Below are 22,137 nucleotides of genomic sequence, written 5' to 3'. Positions count from 1 at the left end.
AATCGCAGGTAAATGACATGCGATGTGTCACTTTGTAGGCGATCCGTCGCAGGCGCAGCAATGCGTCAAAATTGCATAAAATGTGACCATATCGCACTAGCGGATGAGGGCCTCTATATAGACACAAAAAGAAAATAGGTAGCGGTGATGAAAAGGGACATGCAGACAACTGGTTTCCAGAAAGTGTCTCACAGTAGTTGGGCACATTTTACAAAAACACAAACTATATAGTGCTAATGACTGCACATTCTATACAGAGATCCAGCATGCGAAGGACCGCAAGCCATGAGGAATACACTGGAGGATTTGGTAAAACTAACATGTGCTCTTCCAGGAGTCAAAACTGAATGGTGTATGTTTCGCCCAGATAAAAAAAAAATTTCCTTTATTCAGCAACTACAATGTTTTCATGAAGTTACTGCTGTTGTGCTTTACAGTCAGGAATAAAGTAGTAGTGGGTAATAACAGAGAAAGCGGTGAGACAGAACTCCTCACAAGCGAACACTTCTTTTCCTGTACATGGAAAAGACAGTAGTGATGTCAGCAGTGTCAGCCTAAATGACACCTACAGAGACACATGCCTGCATAAGCACACCAGTGTATTTACAGCAGGACAAATTACATATCCCTGTTCTGTTTATAACTTGCCCTGTCCCTTAGTAAAGCTTACCCCCAACCAGGGTGGCTGCTTTAAACCAAATGGTATCACAAAAAAAAAAAAAAAAAAGCACTTTTTGTTTTTTATTATGCTGTGATTGCAGGTACGACGCCTATTATACTAATGCTTAATTCCCTTTTGGGTGTGTTTCTCTCTGAAAACGGCTTTTACATTACTATTCAACCATACACACTTGCCAATGTCGGCAGCAACAAGCAACGGCGAGGGCCATGCTGCGGTCCAAAGCCTTGCTCTTGCTAGCGATAGCCTCCGTCATCCTGCATGCAGACGATGGAGGATGACGTCGATGTGCGGGAGCTCGCATTGTCAGCAACATCGGGCTTACACTGGGCGACATTTACATATTGTCGTTCTGAACCGGCATAATAGTTTAAAATGTCATCCAGTGTGTACAAAGCTTAAGGCTCAACTTTAACTTGTTTTCAATTTTAACTATCTGACTGTACCATGTATGGATTAGGTTTAGTCTAACAGCAAATAATCATATGGAATAGGAATAATAATCTGTAAAATAGGGTTTTGTGACGCTATGGCAGGAAATGTTCTGGTCCATACTAACAAACCAGGTTTCGGCTATTTTGTTCACTCAAGGTTAAATCTGAGTGTAAACTAACATTTTCCTTTCTGACAGTTTTACAAATATCAAGATTGTGTCCAACATCTATAGAAATAAACACGCATAGGTTTGTCAATCATATTTTTAATTTTTATTTAAAACAAATAATTTTCCTTACATCTGAATGAACACCACACTCGGGGGCTCACACACAGACATCTTCCCAGGACGCAGAGAAGACTTTGTGTGTTTCGGTACGGTACTTTGCAGTCCTTCGTGGTAGAGTTTGAGAACAGAAATGAATATCTGGGATACAGATAACAGTAAGGCGTTCACAGCAATCGCACCGGCTTGAGGCAATATGTTATCATAAAGGGATTTACTTACTGAACCGTCAACAAGTCTAGGATCCCAATAGCACCCATCGCTCTGTAACTGGAATGCATCCTGGGGAGCAGTCCTAAAGGAACAACACTGTAGAACACGCACCGCTGCGCATGTAATGGGACTGTACGACTGTCCCCAGAGGGTAATACACATGCCGATCCAGTGGCAATGAAAGGTGCCATTTTCAGGACCTAGCAAGCAATACGGCTGCTTTCAGGAGAGTACGAGTCATTGTGTATGGATGGGTAGAGGTATGTTTTCTTAATTCTATATAATGTACTGGCCATGGAGGGGAAAGGATCTACATATAAAAGGGTTGCTTAGTTCAGTGAATACACCTTGGTGGTTAGTGGCAGCATTGGCCGACCCCCAGGAAAATAGAAGGCAAATCAAGATTATTCCTAAGCCTCTGCATACAGTGGAACCTGAGAAATAGGGCAGTCTACGTCATTCCCACGAGATCACAGGCAGAGCCCCCACAAGGTGGAACGGGCTGTTACAGGAGACCCATCAGCCCCCCCTCTTGTGTGCTGCACTTAGTTGGTCTCTTCAGTGATCTTAATGGAGGGAAGGGGGTTGGGGGACAAATAATAAAAAAGTAATATGGAGATTTTGTGTTTGCACAATCAAAAGGTTATGGCTCCCATGGAGGACTCTTTCTGCCATCGACATCTGTTTCCACATGGTACAGGGCATCTGCTAAGGTGTGCTCCACAACGGCTTTCCATGCCATGTCACTCATCTGTGGGGGCAAAACAAAAAAGAGGGTGATGCTGTGTGTGTGTGGTTAGCGGTGCAATACTATTGGCTAAACAAAGAAATCATCTTCCCAATCACAGCAAGCACACCGGTACCTGATAACATTCCTACTTAAAGGGTCCACTCTGATATAAGTGATCAAACAGCAGGGCATACAAAATACAATGGTTCTAGGAGTAGGCTGCAGATTCTACAAGTGCAGATATTACCTATAGGGTGAACCTATGGAATTCTAAAGGGACCCCAAGAGGGGAAACCTGAATCCCTGGTGGGAATCACATCGGGTGACACGGTAGTGGAAATTTCCCCAAAGGAAAAGGGGGACCCCTAAGTGGTGTAATTATAACACCATTTAAAGACATCTCCCCAGCTCACAAATTGCCCTATATCACCAACTTATAAATAAAATCAGCTTTTACTACCCAAACCTTCTCATCATCTATTACTTAGACAACACACACATACACAATCAACTACATATAGGCAGCGCTGTAGCACCCAGCAATATACCATTACTGAGTAAGTACTTACCGGACGGAAAGACACATCCTTCGGTGGGTATCTGAACTGGGGTCCAAAATTTATAGAAACCTATGATAAAAATAAAATATTTATGCGATGAACCACATTTTATGCTTTCATTTTAAAAATTCTTTATTTGATTTTATATATATACAAAAAATAACAAAAATATCATCACAGACATGAACATACATTTCCCAGTACATACATTTACATGACTAACTTACATTTAACAATAAACAATTACAAGTCATTAATCAATTACCAGTCATTATTTCACAGCGCATAAGCCCCTCCTGACGTTCCTTATTGGTACAATCCTCTATTTGTCACGATTCTCAGATTACTTTTATCGTCCTGTTTTATTAGGCATTGATCCGTGCAACATCTTGTTATAAAATCCACTTCTAACCCCTTATGTGCCAGGATTTATCTTGTTATATTCAAATGCATTTACTTGTCAAGATTTATTTATATTATTATATATTTATACTTTTTCGTATAATTTTGTGCCTATTTACTTTAGTGTTTACTCATATATAGATTCATTTCTATTTATTTATTAATCTATACCTTTAGTGTACATGGGTCATCTTTCCCGTGTTATACATATTTACCATATATGATCTCTTTTTTTTTTTCCTTCCCCCCCCCCTTTTTTGTGCATTCTTCTATATACTTTTGTGTACTAGTGTGTTATTTTCCCATTTCCCACTCCCTCCCCCCTACCGCTTTTCTTACCCATTTTCTTATGTTGAACGGATCAATGCCCATCATTCAGCTGCTCTTCTTCTTCATCATTTATTATGTGTAATCTGGAGTTACGCCATCTGTCCCATTTACCATGGAACTTAGGCATCGTATTTCTTGTATAATGCATATAGTTCTCATGTTTAATCACGTCTCTCACCAGGGCTCTCCATTTCGCTATATCTGGTTGATTCACTGCAAACCAAGTGCGTGCAATGATCACCTTTGCCAGAGTCGTCAGAGTGATAATATATTGATATAGTTGTGTTGCATTACTTCCCCCTAACTCTAATCCGAATAAACATGCACTGGGGCCACACTGTACTATATCTGGGACAGTTAGTCTGACATCGTTCCATACCTCCTCCCAGAATATTTGTACCCTGGGGCATTCCCATATCAGGTGCCAAAACCCTACTCCTTCCATCGTACATTTTGGACATCTAGTATTGTCCCTTATACCTGCCTTATGTAGTATCACTGGGGTGCGGTATACCCTGTGACGAACGTAAAAATTTATTTGCTGGTACTTAATACTACATGTGGCATGTTTAATTGACCCCAATATGCTTTTCCAGTTTTCTCACATCTTATGCTTAAGTCGGTTACATTAACCCTTTGAGCGCCAAGGAAATTTGTCAATGTACAGTAGGTGTGAAAACTGCCAAGCAAACCTTTTTATTAAACCCTTTGAGTGCCAATGTTGCTGTGAGAGATCCTCAAAAATATCCATAAATATTTTTGGATGTAATATTTAACTAAACTTCAATGAATTGACTTGGCTGTATTTGTATTTATTTATACTAAGAGAACTGTGGCTGTGAGCGACACTGGCATTTTGAGGATCGCTCACAGCAACGTTAGCCCTGAAAGGGTTAAAGGCAAACCCCTGATACTTAGGAGATCTCGCCCTGACTGACACACAATCAAAAAAGGACAAAAGCATTAGCTAAATACAAGAGGGATGGGCAGCAGGAATCTCTCTCCCTGATCTGACTTATGCTGTACTATAGATCACGGGCCTCCAGACGCTCCGGAACTACACATCCCAGCATCCCCTGCCAGAGTTTTGCTTTTTGAGCATACTAAAAATTGGGGATGCTGGGATGTGTAGTTCAACAGCAGCCGGAGAACCTGCTTTAGCTAATAAAACTCAGTCATCACTGAACACAAAACACACACACAGACTGATGTATATACTTACTGTGCAGCACTTGTAGAGCGATATTGCAGGGTAATATACACCTTCAAATACATCTTTATAGGCCACTCCTTGACTGACTCCATTCTTATAGAATATAATCTGCAGTTACAAGGAACAGACATAAATGCATAAACAGAACAGAAATGCAGTTGCCACACCTGGCTATTCCAGTCACACCATCATCACTGAGGTTCTCTGCGAGACCTTTAAGGTGCCCATACACTAGTAAGATTTATCTTCAGATCTGGCTGGTTGGAACAAAAACATGGTTATGGTCGGATGAGTGACAGTTTGTCAGATTTCCAGCATTTCCATGCAAATGGTCAACTGTCATTTGCTCTCATCCATAACCAGGTTTTTTTTCCAACCAGCCAGATCTGAAGATAAATCTGCGTGTGTATGGCCACCTTTACACTGACACACTACTTATGTTCTAGGCAAAAGCATTAGGGTGCTCATTCCATTTTAGGTCTGCCCAGGTCACCAGTTTGCCTGGTTAATAGAGAAGGTTAAATAGCCCTTTATCCAGAAAGTATCTGGTGAAACTGCTTCAACACTAGCATTTGGGGGATAATTCCACCTTCATACAATGGGCCCGATTCAGGCTAACTCGGTAAACCACGATATCACAGCTTACCAAGCGCCCGCCAATTCCCCTTGGTAACATGCAGGGGATGTGAGAACACATCCCCTCACATGCCTCCGCTGCAGGAGAAATAAACAGAAGTCAGTGGAAACAGACTTTCATTTGCGTGCGCCTGGATGAAGACAGGCGGGCAGCTGACGTCCTGCAACAGCTTAACAGTCCTTTGTGTAGCAGTGCAGGTCTCTGTAATATATATAATAGAAGCCACTTGAATAATACATTAAATTACCCTATAAGCCAAATCGTTATTCATTTGCGACTCACCTCACTGCCGGGTGTTTGCTTCAAATTCTTTTCAGCTTTATCGACAAAATCCTTCTCCTCAAAGTACAGGTAACTCTTAAATTTGATCAAAGCCTTAGAGAGAGAACACAGGACAGCAGATATTGTATTTAGGGATGAACCGGTAACATTTTCCTTGGGTGGTAACAATGTAATGGTCTATGAATACCCCACCTACCTTATCTTTGTAGGTGTCTGGCAGCGCCTGTGCAGTCTCCGTTTCATCGGGCAAGCTGATGTAAAACCCCAGCGTGTCACCCTGTCCATAGGTGTCGGAATAGTGTTTGCCAATGGACTGGTGGAATTTGGTCCCCTTCTTGCTCCGCCATGAATAGCTGAACTTGTCGTAACCGAGTGGCGCCTGGAGATTACCTGAATGTACAAGTAGACGTCACAACTACAATGAAATCCCCATATGAACTGACAGAGAAGTGTGCAAAACAAAAGAAGTGAGAAGGAGTGAGATGTCACTGGGAAAGATGCTTATCCTTTGTTGTGATCTTAGGAAGAATGGTTTTAGATAATAAATATAAAATTAAATGGCCAATAACAAGCCCAAAGCCCCTTACCCGGGTTTACTAGGGTCCTTAGTGGTCCTAAAAGCACGGGAATAAAGCCTATGACTTCCAATATCCCCATACGAAATAGCAGGTGCACTTATGGACAGAAGGGTCTGTGATATACAGTAGTAATGGCTGCCTGAGGAGTGTCTTCCGTTTACTGGAGAGACACAATGCATGCAGGGTAAGGAGCCACAGTGTGTATTTGAGGAAACTGCCCAATTAAGATTATGTGCAGAAAGCCAAGTGATCATCCCTTCTGCCTGCATTGGATATGTTACAGTATAAGAAGTCGTTCCTCAGCCCGCTACAAGGTTTACTATACCTCAAGCCTGTTTGTTAAGGTAATGAGCACTTTACGCCACCGATAAATCATTATGTTACTTTCTCCTGCACTACACTTTGTTACATAGTATTGAATACCGGCCGTAATGAAAATAGTTGAAGCCCGGTCCCAAGATAAAAGCTCAACCAAAGTGTAACAAGTGTTCACTTAATAACGGTTTTAATCTGTGGCCCGGGATATAAAATTCTAGGTGTGAATAACACAGCTGTGCACGGTGGGCCTGATTCAGGTTGACTCGCTAGGCAGCATATAATGACTGCCCACCGAGCCCATAAATGCTGCATACATCCCCTCTCATGCAGCTCAGGGGAGAGAAATCGTGCGGGATTTCACCGTCCGGCAGGAGCCGGAGTGTGTGAAACCGGCCTAAGGGTTCTCGGGCTCTGACTCTCGTTGTGCCCATCCCCACCCCCTTCTGACCATGAGAGGTTTTCAGGCACAAACATAACTTGTAATAATTCTAAATCTGGGGCTGTACATAATACGCATCCGAAACATTGCTCAGTGACGAGGTGTTTATGTAACTGGGGAACAAGAACCACAGGAATGGAAACTCCTCGTTCACCCTCATTCTCTTGCAAATTTATTTTTTCACTTCATACTTTGTTTTTCCCTTGAATTCCCATGGGATATGGTCATTAGGTCGACAAGCATTGGGTCGACACCATTAGGTCAACATGGGCAAGGTCGACAGTCAAAAAGTCAACATGGGTTTTTTACTGTTTTTTTGAGCCGACAGGCGGTATTTCATGCCTTACCATCCACTAGGTGTGGTGGGATAATAAAATAGTGCCCGAAGCATGGCGAGCTCAGCGAGCCAAGCGGTGCTACGTTTCAGTGTCCATGTCGACATTTGGGTCAATAAACAGTGAAAATCCCATGTCGACCTTTTGACTGTCGACCAAAAGATCCATACCCATTCCAATTTCCTCTAATGTTTTCTTATAAACCTTTGGAACACCATGTGGTCTTCAACTGGTTTACATAAAATAAATATTGTGCAAATGCTACATTGATGTAAATGATGTCATTCGCCAGCATGTCAGCTTGATAACTTGCAGTTGGTAATATTCCTGTAGCAAACAGAGCTTGTTACAAGAACCACTGTGGCCTATATTAATCTCGCTCTGCTCTATTAGTGTAATTTACGTAGAACATACAAATAAACGGCTCTTCTGCCGGCTTTAACTAATACTTGGGCTTATTTAGAGCTACACTTAAGCCGTTTGCTTACACTGGATTACATCAGGTTTAGCTAATCCTGAGGTTTCAGAAATTCAGTTTTACTAGATTGCCCTATGACCTTTACTGCTTTTAGTACCTCCCTATTGTACAGCCCAGCATTTACAGGCCACACCTTCAGATTACAGCCCGTCTCAGTGATGTACCAATAGGTTTTGAGGTAACAATATGTTTAGAAAAGGGCAGACTTGATGGGAAGTGGCTCTTATCTGCCGTCACAATCTATGTTTTAGTCCTTATTTTCTTGAACACAGATTTATCGGATGGCTGCACGGTGTGGGACTGTCATATTTTAAACCAAGTGTGTTGTAGAATTACAGATTTCAGTGTAAAATAACATGATGCTGTAATGGAATTAAATATCTCTGGGCTGCTGTGACCGGCTACTGATAATCCAGGCCCAAGCATTTTTACGAGGCCCAGGCAAGCTGCTGAGGGGACAGATCTCCCTTTGTCCTGGTGTCACGTAAAGGGGAGAATCCAATTAGTTCCGAGAAGGCGTTGTCATGGTGTGTAAATGCCAGCAATGGCACTAACTCGCCCTTTCTTCTAGTGCCGAACTCATACATTTTGCCGTGCAAACAAAAAAATCTGCATGTCCGACGGTACTGATAGTGGGGCATATAGCCTCCCTTAGTCACAGGCGCGAACCAATTGCACCTAATGGGATTCCCCTAGAGTATTGTCCAATCTTTTTTTTCCCAGAAGGGATGTGGTCAAGCCTCCCAGATTTGGCCACACCCCATTCAGTATCTGGTCCACACATCGGTCTCAACAGCCCTGGATGTGAGGACTTGTGGTTCACTTAAGAGGGACAGGAGGAGGGTGGGTGGGTGGGGGGGGGGGGGGGGGGGGGGTTTGTAGCCTTCTTGGCAGGTTTGTTTGACTCCAAAATGTAAAATGGCAATTATTTAAATGGCGTTACTTTTTCTGGGAGAGCCGCCATTTCTTATCCAATGTGATTTTATAGACATTTCCCAACATTACATCCCACACATGAAGGCAACTTACCTAAAGCTTGAGACCAGCCCAGCCTGGCAGCCGTATCAGGGGGCATTTCATCAATAAATATCTCAAAGTACCAGGCTCCTTTTCTCACACCGTGGGACGCCCTCACCATGGAATATCCCTTCTCTCCCAAAACAGTCAGACGGTCGTCAGAGATCTTTAACTGGGGAGCTAAAGAGACGATTGGTTATGTGACTATACAAAGTGTGGGGCAATAGGATGATGAAAGGAAGTGACGGCCGATCTGTTACTAATAGTAGCAGGAGGAAAGGTGGAGAGCACAGAACAGTCAGTAATGAGAGCAGAACTGCACAATCCATGGAGAGGTCTAATACACTTATATAATCTCCTCACCGCGGTCATGGAGGGCGAGCAGCACCCTTTCATATAAGCAAGCTCTGTACAGGTCCCCCGGGATTGGTTTTCCCGCCCAGCAGTCCAGCTCCAGTTTCTCAGGGTCAGGTGCATGTGGATCAGGCTCTGCCAGGATATATCTGTACCCGTCCTTGTTGAATGGGTGCTCTAGTGGATAACCATGAGGAGGAAGGCGCTGTGCTGCAAATAGCGGGTCACTGGAAAGAAAAGGGTCAGATTATTAACACACAGGTCCTTATATAAAGAGACCTACAGTGTCTGGAGGGTCGCCTTCTGCACGGAACAATACTTGGAGAACAACAATGTGCTTTGCTTTACTTCCATACTGAGAACATGCACAGATCTTGGTATGTATCGGTCTTTTACTACATTACAGGATCAGTCCTGTATGGAATTTCCTACCAGCTGAGCACCATCTAGTGGCTGGTCACTTCCGAGAGCTTCCTCAGTCAGTGCTGGGCCCATTCACCGTTTGTGAACACACAAATTATACACCTTTTTTGCAGAAGACATTGCATTTTTCAAAAATGCCAGTCTTTTTGTCTTAATACTTTTAATAAGATTTAATTTAATGGAAAAAATACAATATATATTTTTTGAATTGAGATTTCAATAAAGTGGACTAAATGCCAATGTGATTTCTCTATCGTATAAGTACCTGCTCTGTGATTCTAACGGATTTAGTAATAAAATCTGCACTTTTTATTACTTCTGTCCCCGTGTCAGCTACAAATTCTTAGTACTGTAGTATTCCTACACATTCTAAGTACACCCAATGAAGAAACGAAAGAAGGGACCCCTGTTGTTAGTTAACACAAGGTAGGAGACATCTGGGCTTTTGGAAAAATATATTTCTATTCTGACTAGGAAACCGCTTCATTTCAATCTGGAACAAAGTTCAAATTGATCCTTATGGTTATGTTTTACTTTTCTCTTCATTAGTGACCACGTATAATCTCAGCAATTTATGTGCCCATACCTTTAGCAATGATGACCTTGGGAAGTGGTTACCTTTGTGTCCCTGTTGTCACTTGATAAGTGTAGGGAGCTCTCCATACAGGTTACTTATGACACTTATGGGTACTTTCATTAATAAAAGAAGCAGAAATGTAAAAATATACGTGATGGGAGGTTGGGCTTAAGGAGGTACTGTCGGGACTAAAAACCCAAATATCTTATTTCTAAGATACGGAGAAGTACCTACATCTACAGATAGAATAAGTATTCTACTTATACATAGGAAGAAGCCACATAGCATAACAGCTCAGGGGGGAGGGGGTGCACATCACGACAAGGCCGTCCCACCCAGCAATGTACCCGCACAAATTTGCAGGCACATTGCTAAAGTGCAAGCGCTTTGCTCCACAGCAAATCATTTGCATATGACCGGCAGCTCCTTGGCTGCACAGCCAGAAACAGGTCAGACAGCGGCTAGGCGTGACATCACAAAACTGCTGCAGCTTTCTGACGGATCGGCCCGGACACACCCGCCCTCCCAACATTACGTCATCTTCCCACGGCGGAACTTAAGCGACTGCACTGGCCACGTCTTCATCAGGCCCCTAGATTTCACTACATTTTTATCAAACTTTATACACTATTACCCTGTCAATTATGGTTTTTAAATAAAAGTGGTTTGTGAGATGCATCACAATGCTTTTTTTATTTTTTAAATCAATAAAATATTCTTTACTCACAGACAGTTAGGTTACGAAACAGATTTCATCTCCATAGAAAACAATTGCAAATTGACAAGAGATTGAGGGGTCACTCACAGGCATATATTCAATGCCATGGGCGAGCGGTGACTGCGAGCAGGACTTTTTGCTCGCAGTCACCGCTCACCCTGTCAGTATTCAACTGCCCCCCCCCCCCCCCCCCCTCATACACAAATTCCCCCTCGCTCCGTTTTTTGAGCGAGGGAGAATTGGCGTATGTGCCTCCAAAAGCTGCAAGAATCAAGGCTAATTACAGCGAGTTTGCTGCACTAGCCTCGGCTCTCGCAGTTTAGGGGAATCTTTGCCGTTCTGTGACGGTGAGGATTCCCCCGGAACGTTGCATAGTGCGAGCGGCCGGCGTGGGGGTTAAACTGCGAGGATCACTGGTTTTCTGTGATCCTCGCAGTTTAACCCCCTCGCCGGCCGCTCGCACCGGCATTGAATACCTGCCAATGAGTCGGTCAGGAAATTCTCCTCTAAACATCCAGGAATCTATATACAGATTCTGTACCTGCGGGTTTTTTTGGCAGTGCTGGTGGATCCTCCATCCTGTTGCTTGCGCTTGGCTCCTCTACCTTTGGCAGAACTGGCTGCTGCTGACCCTACAAACCAAAAATGGATGGTCAGACATAAAAGGAAACCAATAGGGATGGTTAAGCTGCAATCAGCCAACACAACTTAAGGAAAGAGCAATATTAGGGATTTAGGTTTACTAACAGGACAAGTGGGCAGCAGTACAGGTATAGGCCTTGGTATGTTAGACAGTGTGCTCCAAAATATAGGGAAAATACACCCTTATCCTGCAAACACTCTGCCAACTATTCAGCATAATCTATCCCACAGCTGCATAGTGACCAGATTATGGGTATGGGCTTAATTCCGCCAATCATAGCAAGGTCCACTGAGTGAGACTAGGAGGAGGCGGCCTACATTCCATGCATGGGACACAGAGATGCCAAACTTGATATAGGATCAGAATATTTTAATATAACAAACACATAAGGTTCCGGATGACCCCCCCCCCCCCTCACGTATTCCAACTGTCGGGATCCCGACTGTTAAAATTCCCAACTGACATGGGTTATTCCCCCTTCTGGGGGTCCACAGCCTCAATAGAGGGAGAACAGGATCTGTGGTGAGCGCATTGAGCCCGCAGGGGGCTTTGATGCGCTTGCCCCTACTGGCAGTTGGGATTCCAATGTTGGTATACTGACTGTCAGAATCCCGAGTGTCAGGCCTCTATACCACACCCAACACATAATATAGATCTCCAATTTACAATATTACAGACAGGAAGGCATGATGCTCTGATGTACTCTACAAGACAACCCACACTCTACATATCCGACATCTTCTCACCATTTAAAGCACCTCCGGCGGACAATGCACTGCTCTGCTTCGTATCATAGGCTGGACCAATATTTCCCAAATCCTACAAAATAAGGAGACATTAATAACATGCCAGACAGACCTGTAGAAATATCAAGCTGGGTAAACAAAGGAAGAAATCCAAGTTCTATCCATTTCTCAGTACTAACAACCAAAAAAGATGGGAGATGCACTGTGGGTGAAGGAGTGGGTTATGTGACTGCACTACTATATGTACTATGTGATATGTACTATAGTAATACTGGGTAAGTGACTGATGGGGAAATGTCACAATTAATACAGCAGTCACCTGGTCAAGGAGGCCGAATTTTGGATAGTCTTCCTCAGGATCCTTACTGCCTGGGTCCGGGTGCTCTTTCACCAAAAACACATCCCGCTCCTTAGTCTGAAATGAACAGGATGGAGACCAGCACACATTAGTACATACTACATTGCAGGAGCACCGGAAATCACTACATTAGGACACAACATTACACTATGCCTGATGACCACATACAGAAATACAGACCTGCGGTGCTAAGTGAACGACCAATCACGGGATGTCTTAATGAGGTTATACAGTGCGTTACACAAGGTCTTTGCTACAAGACAAGTTATACAGAAAATGAAGGTAGGCAGAAGCCATTATATATCCGTGACACTTACCATTGTCTTCACTATACTGTTTGGCCAGGACATCTTCCCTGGTCTTTGCCGTGTAGTCAGACTTTCCCAGTATTTATCAATAAATGGAATTATATCCTGCAGAAACAAAAAGTATTAGTGCTACAGCCTAATCTACATTACTGTAACAGCATGGGAAAATCAGGTTTATTGCCAGACTGGGGGACCCAGGCATAAATAATAACAGTGTAATCCCACCTGGTAAATACTATCATTGGGGAGAATGGCAGTGAAAATTCATGGTTGCTTATATGTAGCCATGTGACAGTGGTATACGTCCTGTTTATTATATACACCATATAATAACTCTATCGAACATATATGGCCGATGGCCCCTACAGGCTTCCTAGGCCTCAGTCTGGCCACAGCCACTACCAGTCAGTTAACACCTACCTGAAAGGCCAGCCGGTACCAGACTGCTCCGATCAGTACAAAAAGCAATAACGGAAAGGGGTAGCTAATTAACTATATAAACGGCTGTGCAATCAGGCTGCTTTGTGAGACGAGGCCTAACATTACATGACTGGTGCTGTGTTAGTATTTATAATTATAACCTCAAAAACAGCAGAGTCACTCAGACAAGCATCCCATGTGATTATTAAAGCAAGACTTCTGCACAGAAATAGGATACAACTCATAAAGTTAGAGGGTACCTTGTCTTTGGAAAACATGGTCTTTGGATGTTCCTCTTGGTTCCGAGAATGCCATGTAAGATTTGCTAAAGCCGTGAGACACATTTCCTTCAAATCTGCAATATGGAGTACAGACAGCAATTGAAATATTGCCATGATTATTATTTGAGAACGGAAGTTAATCCCCACAATACTAAAGTTTGAATTTATGAAATGTACTGGTGGCGCTCAGAAATATTTGTATTTATATAATATTTACTATGGTGATGGATGTGTTTGTGTGACTATCAATAGGAGCAGGCAGGAAGTACAATTTCTGTCTCTGACATTGTATATTCAATGGGACCGACGCGTGTCACCTGGACATGCCTCCCGATTCTTTCCATACAGAGTTGCAGAACAAATTTAGATGCATGGTAGCAGAAATGTCAGGGGCTGGATAGATGCTACATTTTGCACTTATGGGTATGCTGCATACAGAGACGCTCATCCACCCACACAGGAGACCGTACTCTGGGCCTAATTCAGAGTGGAAAAGTTCCCGGGCCCATGTGTTATCACGGATCCGAGGGCTGCTTATTGTGGCTTATGCTTCGGGTGCCTGAGGCATCAGGAATATCCCCTTAATTGTTACAACAGTAGTGTTTGATTACCAATTAGCTGAGAAGGGGGTCACTGCTAGGAGTCATTATCTGAACAGTGCAATGATGCTGCAAACAGTTACTCCAAGTCTCTAAGGATTGTGGCATACATGTACTAAGATGGGAGTTGGATGGGATCAGATTCTATTATGTTCTAGTCCAGGCATTCCCAGCCTCGGTCCTCAGGCACACTAACGGTGCAGGTTTTAGTGATATCCAGGCTTCAGCACAGATGGTTAAATCAAAATAACTCAGGCAATAATGATATCACCTGTGCTCCAGCTTGGACATCACTAGACCTGCACTGTTCATGTGCTGTGAGGACCGAGGTTGGGAATGCCGGTTCTAGAAGGCGCTAAATAAAGAAGTATAATCCAAACTATTGCTATGGGCAACATCCCATATTCAACAGAACTCCACTATAGTAAATTTACCCCAGTGTGTGGGCGGTGGGGCAGAGAAAAGAGGGAAAATAAATAAATACATAGTTCCCAACTTCCCTTTATTTCCAGGGATAGTCCAAGATATTACAAAATTGTGGACTTTGGTGCTCCCTGGTAGATGCGGGAGAAAGCCACTTAATGAAATGGAGTATTCCAAACCCAATATACCAATTATACTTAACTTATAAGGTTGTGCATCTGTGCTAGAAACACTGATATTTGTTATACCCCTTTTACACTGAGGCAAAAACCCGGAGTGGACATGGGTCAGCATCAGTGTAAAAGGAGTACTGAAAAAAAAAAAACATGGGTCCATTTACCCCCGAATCCTACCCTGGTCCATGAACACAGGGAGGACCTGGGTGTGGGCAGTATAAACGGGTATGCCAACAGCAGCCGGGCAGGGAGGAGGTGAATGGATGCCTGTGTGCTGCATCCATTCACCTCAGGGGCTAGCGGTGTACAAAGGCTGGGGGCAGCCCAGCAGCTTACCTTGGTGCTGGGCTTCACCCCAGTGTGGCGGACCGGGGCCCCGGCGCTTGGAGATGGTGTAATCTCCAATCGACACCCCATTTACACTGAGGGTCAGCACCGCAGTGTAAATGGAGCAAATCCCGAATTTGACCTGGCTTGGAACAGTGTTCCAAATACCGGGTCAGATCCAGGACTTTGGTGTAAAAGAGGAAAAACTTGCAGTAAAGTGAGGGCCCTGGCTTGGTCTGGTAATGCACAATACACTGGACAAAAGGGACAATTCACTGAGAAGTACCAGACTGGTCTGTACTAGATGTTATAGTGCTGACTTACTGGCTTGCTTTCTCAGAAAGTAGGTGTTTCCGCTGTGATGGCACATATTACAATGGAAGCTGTAGTTAGTCATAAAAGGAAGACAGGACCTAGAAACACAGAAATACATATTATAATGCATACTCATTGCGGTCTTCATATGAAAGGTCCAAGCACGGGAGTCACTTACGTCGTATCTATACCAAAGGTTTCTGCTCCAAACCATTTCAAACAAAGGCTACACTGCAGTTCGATATCGCCTAGTTGGCGTCCATTATCCTCATCCACAGAGCCAGGCTGAGTGTCCATGGCTTCACCTTCAGCAGTGGAGTCCTGGAACAGACAAACCATTATTCTTATCTCCAATAAGGCCAAGAGGCATAAGCCACATTTCAGTCACATGCCTACCATAATTCTATATGCATGCTTCTGGTAATACTGGTGTTCCCTTACATTTACTACTAACTAGGAGCCTGCATACCTGAATGTGAACCCGGAGTTCAGCACCACAACAAGCCTGACTAATGAAGACACAACAAGCTAGGTTCCTCGCAGGAGACCCAACTTGGGAGGTCTGAAAATGAGGAGCCCAAACTTGTACAAGCTGCACTGTATAGAAGAAAGCGAACAACTCCATTGTATAGCAATTGAGAAGTTGGCCCTGATGCTGCAGGCTTTTTTTTTTTTGTGTACTAGCAGCAACTAGGGTGGCCAATCCCGGGATCGGTGGGATCCTGGGATTTGGCCCCTAAAACGCCAGGATTTAAATCCCAGGATTGGAGTTTCTAATCCCGGGATTTCAGGATTAAGGGCTTTATTCAGATCTGAGATCAGTACAAATTTGTTTGAAAATGGGCAAAACCATGTGCACTGCAGGTGGGGCAGATGTAACATGTGCAGAGAGAGTTAGATTTGTGTGAGTTATTTTGTTTCTGTGCAGGGTAAATACTGGCTGCATTATTTTTACACTGCAATGTAGATTTCAGTTTCAACACACCCCACCCAAATGTAACTCTCTCTATACATGTTACATCTGCCCCACCTGCAGTGCACATGGTTTTGCCCATTTTCCAAACAAATTTGGGTACTTGTTTCCTAGCAGGGCGCCCATCGCGGGCATCGCATGCCATTATAATGACATGCGATGCGACCGACGCGATTACCGCGATTTTACATAGGGAACAATGTTAAATGTCCCAATTGACCCGATTTCACATAGGGAACAATGTTAAATGCCCCCACCCCCCCAATTGTTAACGCCACTCCACGATCAACGTCAACCCGAAGCGTGGCGAGCACAGCGAGCCCGCGAGGGGCGGCGGTACGCGTCCTCCGACCTTTTCATACCCCTACTATCCACTAGGGCGTGGAGTGAGAATAGAATAGTGTGGCGAGCGCAGCGAGCCACCGAGCCCGAAGCGTGGCGAGCGCAGCGAGCCCCGCGAGGGGACGCGGATACCTTCACAGGTATCCACATCCCCTTGCGGGCTTCACAGGTGTCCGCTCGCCACACTTCGGGCTCGGTGGCTCGCCACACTATTCTATTCTCACTCCACGCCCTAGTGGATAGTAGGGGTATGAAAAGGTTGGAGGACGCGTACCGCTGCCCCTCGTGGGCACGCTTCAGGTTGACGTTGATCGTGGGGTGGCGTTAACAATTGGGGGGGGGGGGGGGGCATTTCACACTTCAGAGTGGGTATTTGGGGTCTGTGGGCCATTTAACATTGTTCCCTATGTAAAATCGCTGTAATTTTTTTACTAACGATGCCCACGATCAAAATCGTGGGTGCCCTGCTAGGAAACAAGTACCCAAATTTGTACTGAGCTCAGATCTGAATAAGGCCCTAAACTGCACATACGCAGTCTAATGCCGGGCAGCATCTCAGCGTGTGCTCAGACGCTGCCCGACTTCTCCCTTCCCCGGCACTGAGGTTCTATGCACCGGGACGAGGCCAGAGGTCACGCTGCACAGCCCATCCTGGGCGCGCAGAATGATGATGTCATCGCCTGCCTGCCCAGCCGCCCGCCCACCTCCCTGCCCCCGGCATGAAGTGGCCACCTCCCGGAATCAGTAATCGCCCGCCCACCCTCCCGGCCGCACATGTAAGTAAATATGCGGGGCGGCTTTTTTAATTAGGTAAGCCAATCCCGGGATCGGCATTTTTCAATCCCGAATTGAAAAAATGCTCCGGGATTGGCAACCCTAGCAGCAACTATCTATTCAAATGGAGTCTGCCTAACAGACATAGGGCCTAATTCAGGTTGGTTTGCAAAGAGAAAACTCCTTCAATGGACAAAACCATGTGCACTGCAGGTGGGAAATATGTAACAGGTGCAGAGAGAGTTACATTTGGGTGGGGTATGGTCAAACTGAAATCTAAATTGCAGTGTAAAAATAAAGCAGCCAGTATTTATTCTGCACAGAAACAAAATAACACCCAAAGCTAACTTTCTCAGCACATGTTACATCAGCCCCACCTGCAGTGCACATGGTTTTGTCCATTAAAAGGAGGAGTTTGCTTTTGCAAACCAACCTAAATCACCCCCATATTGGGCAGATGATTGGAAAGAATGTATGTACAAGATCTGAATTTAACCCTTGTGTATATTTTTGTAGTTCTCATCGTCATTAAATAAGCAAGTTGGCTTTTAAAATCACTTGCCTGACTTACGTACAAAAGGTGCGATCATATTAGGTGCGGATGATTTGCACTCACAAATCATCACGGCACCGCGCGCACGTTAAGGCAGGCTGAATTCGCTTAAAAAAGTGCTCGCACCTCTATAAGGGTGCACGCAATTTTAAGCAAATTCTGCCCTGCGAAGGGTGCAATATAGGCTTAATTCGGGTGCCATTGTCAGTGTTTAAACGGAACCCGAACAGCAACTCGCACCCTTTGGCACTAATAGTATTGACCCCAAAGTATTTTAACCAGCTCTATCATAACTAATGGGCCATACACACAGGGCGATTACAGCACCATTTCTAAGCGATCTCTCTAGAGATCTCTTAGAAATGAAGCACGGACCACTCAGTGTGTATGGCCCCCTATACCATCGTATACATGGAGTATAAATCTAGTAATTGCCAGTTCTCTCAATTTGGAACACTTGCAATCACAGATCGCTCAACACAGATCGCTGGGGCAGCACTGTGTGCTGAGCGTTCTGTGCCTAACCAGAGTTTTCAGCACATTTCTACCATCTCCCCGTGTGTACGGGGCATTAGGCTTACCACGCTCATTAACAGCAGCTTTACGGAGAGCTACCAGCAAACAACTATAAAACTTAATCTACTAAATGGCTTATACTTTCTAGTTATTGAATTTGACTTTAAATATACTTAATGGAAAAATAGGGTTTAACAACTTACACAAAAAGTTAATAAATCAGGGACTTATAGGGGAAAGGACGGTAATCATACTTGCCTATGTGACCCTCTCCACGAGGGAGAAAATGCTCTGCTCCTGGACTTCCCTGGTAATGTATGATTGCCATCACCTGTGGTGAGCTGGGTCATTGACAAGAAAGGTGTTTCACCACAGGTGATGGCAATCATACATTACCAGGGAAGTCCAGGAACAGAGCATTTTCTCCCTCATGGAGAGGGTCACATAGGCAAGTATGACGGTAATATACTTACAGAACCATAAAGCTATACACAGCCACAGAACTAATAATACACTTCATAATCTGCTAGGTCTATAAAATCTGGTTAGTACATTACATACCAAAGCGTCTTTTTCGTTGGAAGACTCTGTATCCAGCCCAGCTGCAGAACTCAGTTGAATGGAGTCACTGTAATTAAAAATTGTGTATTTAATACACAAACCACTGGCAAAATGGCAAGCATTTTATGACCGTTGACGAAAACTCAACATGTATGTAAATCTACATACAGATGAGGTGGTACTAAAGCATCTTTATCTACTGAAACTGGGAAGGGCCCTCTTTTTACACAGCTACAATATAAATCTGTGGACTGGTGCTTTATTATATTTTGTAACCAGTCCAGTACACATACAGTAACATCTGATTTGTTGTCTCCTTTGTAGAGAAAACCTGGCCATACACTAAATGATAGTTGTTCAGATCACCCAATTAAACGACTGCTCTGAACAATTATCATTTTAGTGTATGTACATGAACGATAATTGTTCATGGTCTGAAAATGGCTGAAAAGCAGTCAGCATTGTTTGATTGGATATTCAAATCTGTCCAATCACTTTGACCATCATTCAGCCAATTCCATTCTGTGAATGTACAGTACTGCCACCATTAATATTACAGTGTATATAGACATGCTGATTATTGCCCAGCTGCTCCTCCCTAATCATCCACTCTATTGTGCAGTCTTTGGTCAGCATTACCGGTGGACCAGGGGGACGATTCTGGTTCACTCTTAGTGAACCAAATTCAAACCCCGACTGTGAACAACCGACAACTTACAATGTCGCTGGGCCATTCGCAGCAGAGAGGGAGGGATATTGCAGATGCGGTGCTAGGCCATGGGAATGTCCAGCGTTTCATGGGCATGCAGGGGTGGGCCCTGTCTTCGTCCCAGCGCCCGCATGACATATTTGCAAAGGCAGGAGAAATGATTCGATGGTTGGTGACCATCAAATCATTTCTTGAAGTGATTTGTCTTCATAACACATCCTCTTGCATGTTTGCGAGGGGAAACAGCGGCGGGTATTCGCCAAGGTGGCATCACAAGGACTCAGTAAGCTGCGAGCTTTGAATCACCCCCCAGGTGTATGACGGATCAGAAAAATTAAGCTTATAATGTGGAGAAATTATCCAATGCCACAGATAAACTTGCAACAAACACACAACAAATTTGGTAGCAATTTGTTGCAATCTACGACAGCACATGTAAAATATAGATCATACATTGATGGCCATCCATATACCAGTTGAGCAATGCAAAGCTAAGCACGCACCAAGCAGGTGCATTGAGAGAGTGGCCCTGCGTGGGATCTATAGCAGACTGCAGTTAGAGTATTCTGAGCAATAGGTGCTGCCCAAGTCTCTGTAAAAATGGTGCGACTGACATTTTTCTGGTTATTTCCCAAGTGCTCCATATTACTGGTTATCTATGCTGGACTCCAGCGAGTTAGATGTTATGAAAAAAATTAAAAAAGGTTGCAGAGAGTGCAGCATGGTCCCACTGTGCACGGTACACACTGCAGCCATTATAGATCCACTGCTGACATTGGCGCAATAATTGTATAGGTGTGTATAGAGGATCATGAGGTCACATCCATTTAAAACAGGGGTGGCCAAATCGGTCCTCGAGATCTACCAACGGTCCATGTTTTCCACATCACCTAGCTGGTGCACAGCTGTAGTCCATACTAACGGTCACATTTTCAAACCTGCTGCATTTATTCCTAGTACTATAGATCCACAGGTTGCCTGGAAAACATGCACAGTTGGTAGATCTTGAGGACAGGTTTGGCCACCCCTGATTTAAAAGGTGCAACCTCCCGATACAGTGATGTACGCATGCGCTGAGCTATAGCGTGTGTACATGGATCTGCGCGTGTATATGATCTAAACAAGAGTGTATAAAATCTGGATACATTTGGCAGCACTGTGGACTACTTGGCTGTGAGTAGCAGACAGTGACCTGCATCGCATGGGTTTGTGAGTGACCCATGCGATGCTGATAGCAGGCAGCAGACACACATCTGTCATGGGAAGGGGATACCTGCTACTGCCAGCCTCCAGCTGGTGTGACAAGGCATGATGGGACTTGTAGTCCATATGAGCCGAAAGTAAACAAGGAGCCTACTTGTATGTGCATTACAAAGAAAGCATACAACTGCGTCTCCCCAACATACCAGCGCGTCGACATAAGCGCTTGCAAGTCATGCTGGGATTTGTGGTTCTTGTACAGCAGATACAAAGAGTGGGCTCCCTGTGTGCACCATGCATGTTGTATCACAGAGGAAACACACGTGTGCGTCTTTGAGGAGTACACGGAAGCCGCCCACACCCCACCCCGTGACCCGCTCACTGGTAACGCCCGCAACGGCGCTGCCGTTCATCCCGCAGAGACCACGTGTGCACATGCCCCTCCCTTTCTCACCGCACTCCAGCAACGGCTCACCTGCTCCGGTTATCCCCGCCTCCTGCCGGGCTAGAGATAGCCAGGCCGCCCCCTCCTCCTTCTCCTCCCACCTCAGCACCCTCCTTCTCCGCCGCCGACGCCATCTTGATACACAAAATCACGTGATCATTGCCGTGGGCGGGGACAAGGGCGGGGCCCGGCCGAGGCCGCACAAACTCGGAATGCGCATGTCCAGCGCCATCTTTGGTATGGGCGAGAGGGGGCTGCACTCCTTTGCCAGTCCTTTGCCGTGGTCATCCTACTGCAGGCGAGAGCGCGGGAAAGGGTACTTGATTTAGTGCAGCCCCTCCCCTTGGCTAGTAGGGATGGCCATCGTTGTCTTTGCCAATTATAGCAAAAGTGCAACAGGCCAATGATAGTGTGTAACTATGCAGTGGATGACCATTGATGATTTTAAATATCGATGCCCATCT

At 44.6% G+C, this 22,137-nt stretch overlaps 1 protein-coding gene across 3 annotated transcripts; it reads right to left on the bottom strand.

Moving 5' to 3' along the window:
• Positions 1-1,373: 1,373 nt before the first annotated feature.
• ASH2L (ASH2 like, histone lysine methyltransferase complex subunit) lies at positions 1,374-21,825 on the bottom strand. Of its 3 annotated transcripts, none has more exons than XM_083184903.1 (16): positions 21,704-21,825; positions 19,320-19,386; positions 15,779-15,921; positions 15,610-15,698; positions 13,740-13,834; positions 13,069-13,164; positions 12,713-12,808; positions 12,394-12,466; positions 11,546-11,636; positions 9,296-9,513; positions 8,945-9,112; positions 5,964-6,157; positions 5,768-5,860; positions 4,858-4,956; positions 2,913-2,972; positions 1,374-2,364 (listed from the first exon to the last, which is right to left on the bottom strand). In XM_083184903.1, exons 1-16 carry the CDS (start codon positions 21,805-21,807, stop codon positions 2,257-2,259), a joined length of 1,794 nt encoding a protein of 597 aa, XP_083041029.1. In that variant the 5' UTR covers positions 21,808-21,825; the 3' UTR covers positions 1,374-2,256. The 3 variants fall into 3 exon arrangements, with proteins under 3 accessions (XP_083041029.1, XP_083041031.1, XP_083041030.1); XM_083184905.1 differs by having other exon boundaries at positions 21,683-21,732; XM_083184904.1 differs by lacking the exon at positions 21,704-21,825 and adding an exon at positions 21,435-21,586.
• Between the last annotated feature and the right edge of the window lie 312 nt (positions 21,826-22,137).

This window comes from Crinia signifera, chromosome 4 (assembly GCF_055691185.1).
Source record: "Crinia signifera chromosome 4, ASM5569118v1, whole genome shotgun sequence".
In the NCBI taxonomy this organism is placed as follows: domain Eukaryota; kingdom Metazoa; phylum Chordata; class Amphibia; order Anura; family Myobatrachidae; genus Crinia; species Crinia signifera.
This window is presented reverse-complemented; position numbering and strand designations above follow the sequence as displayed.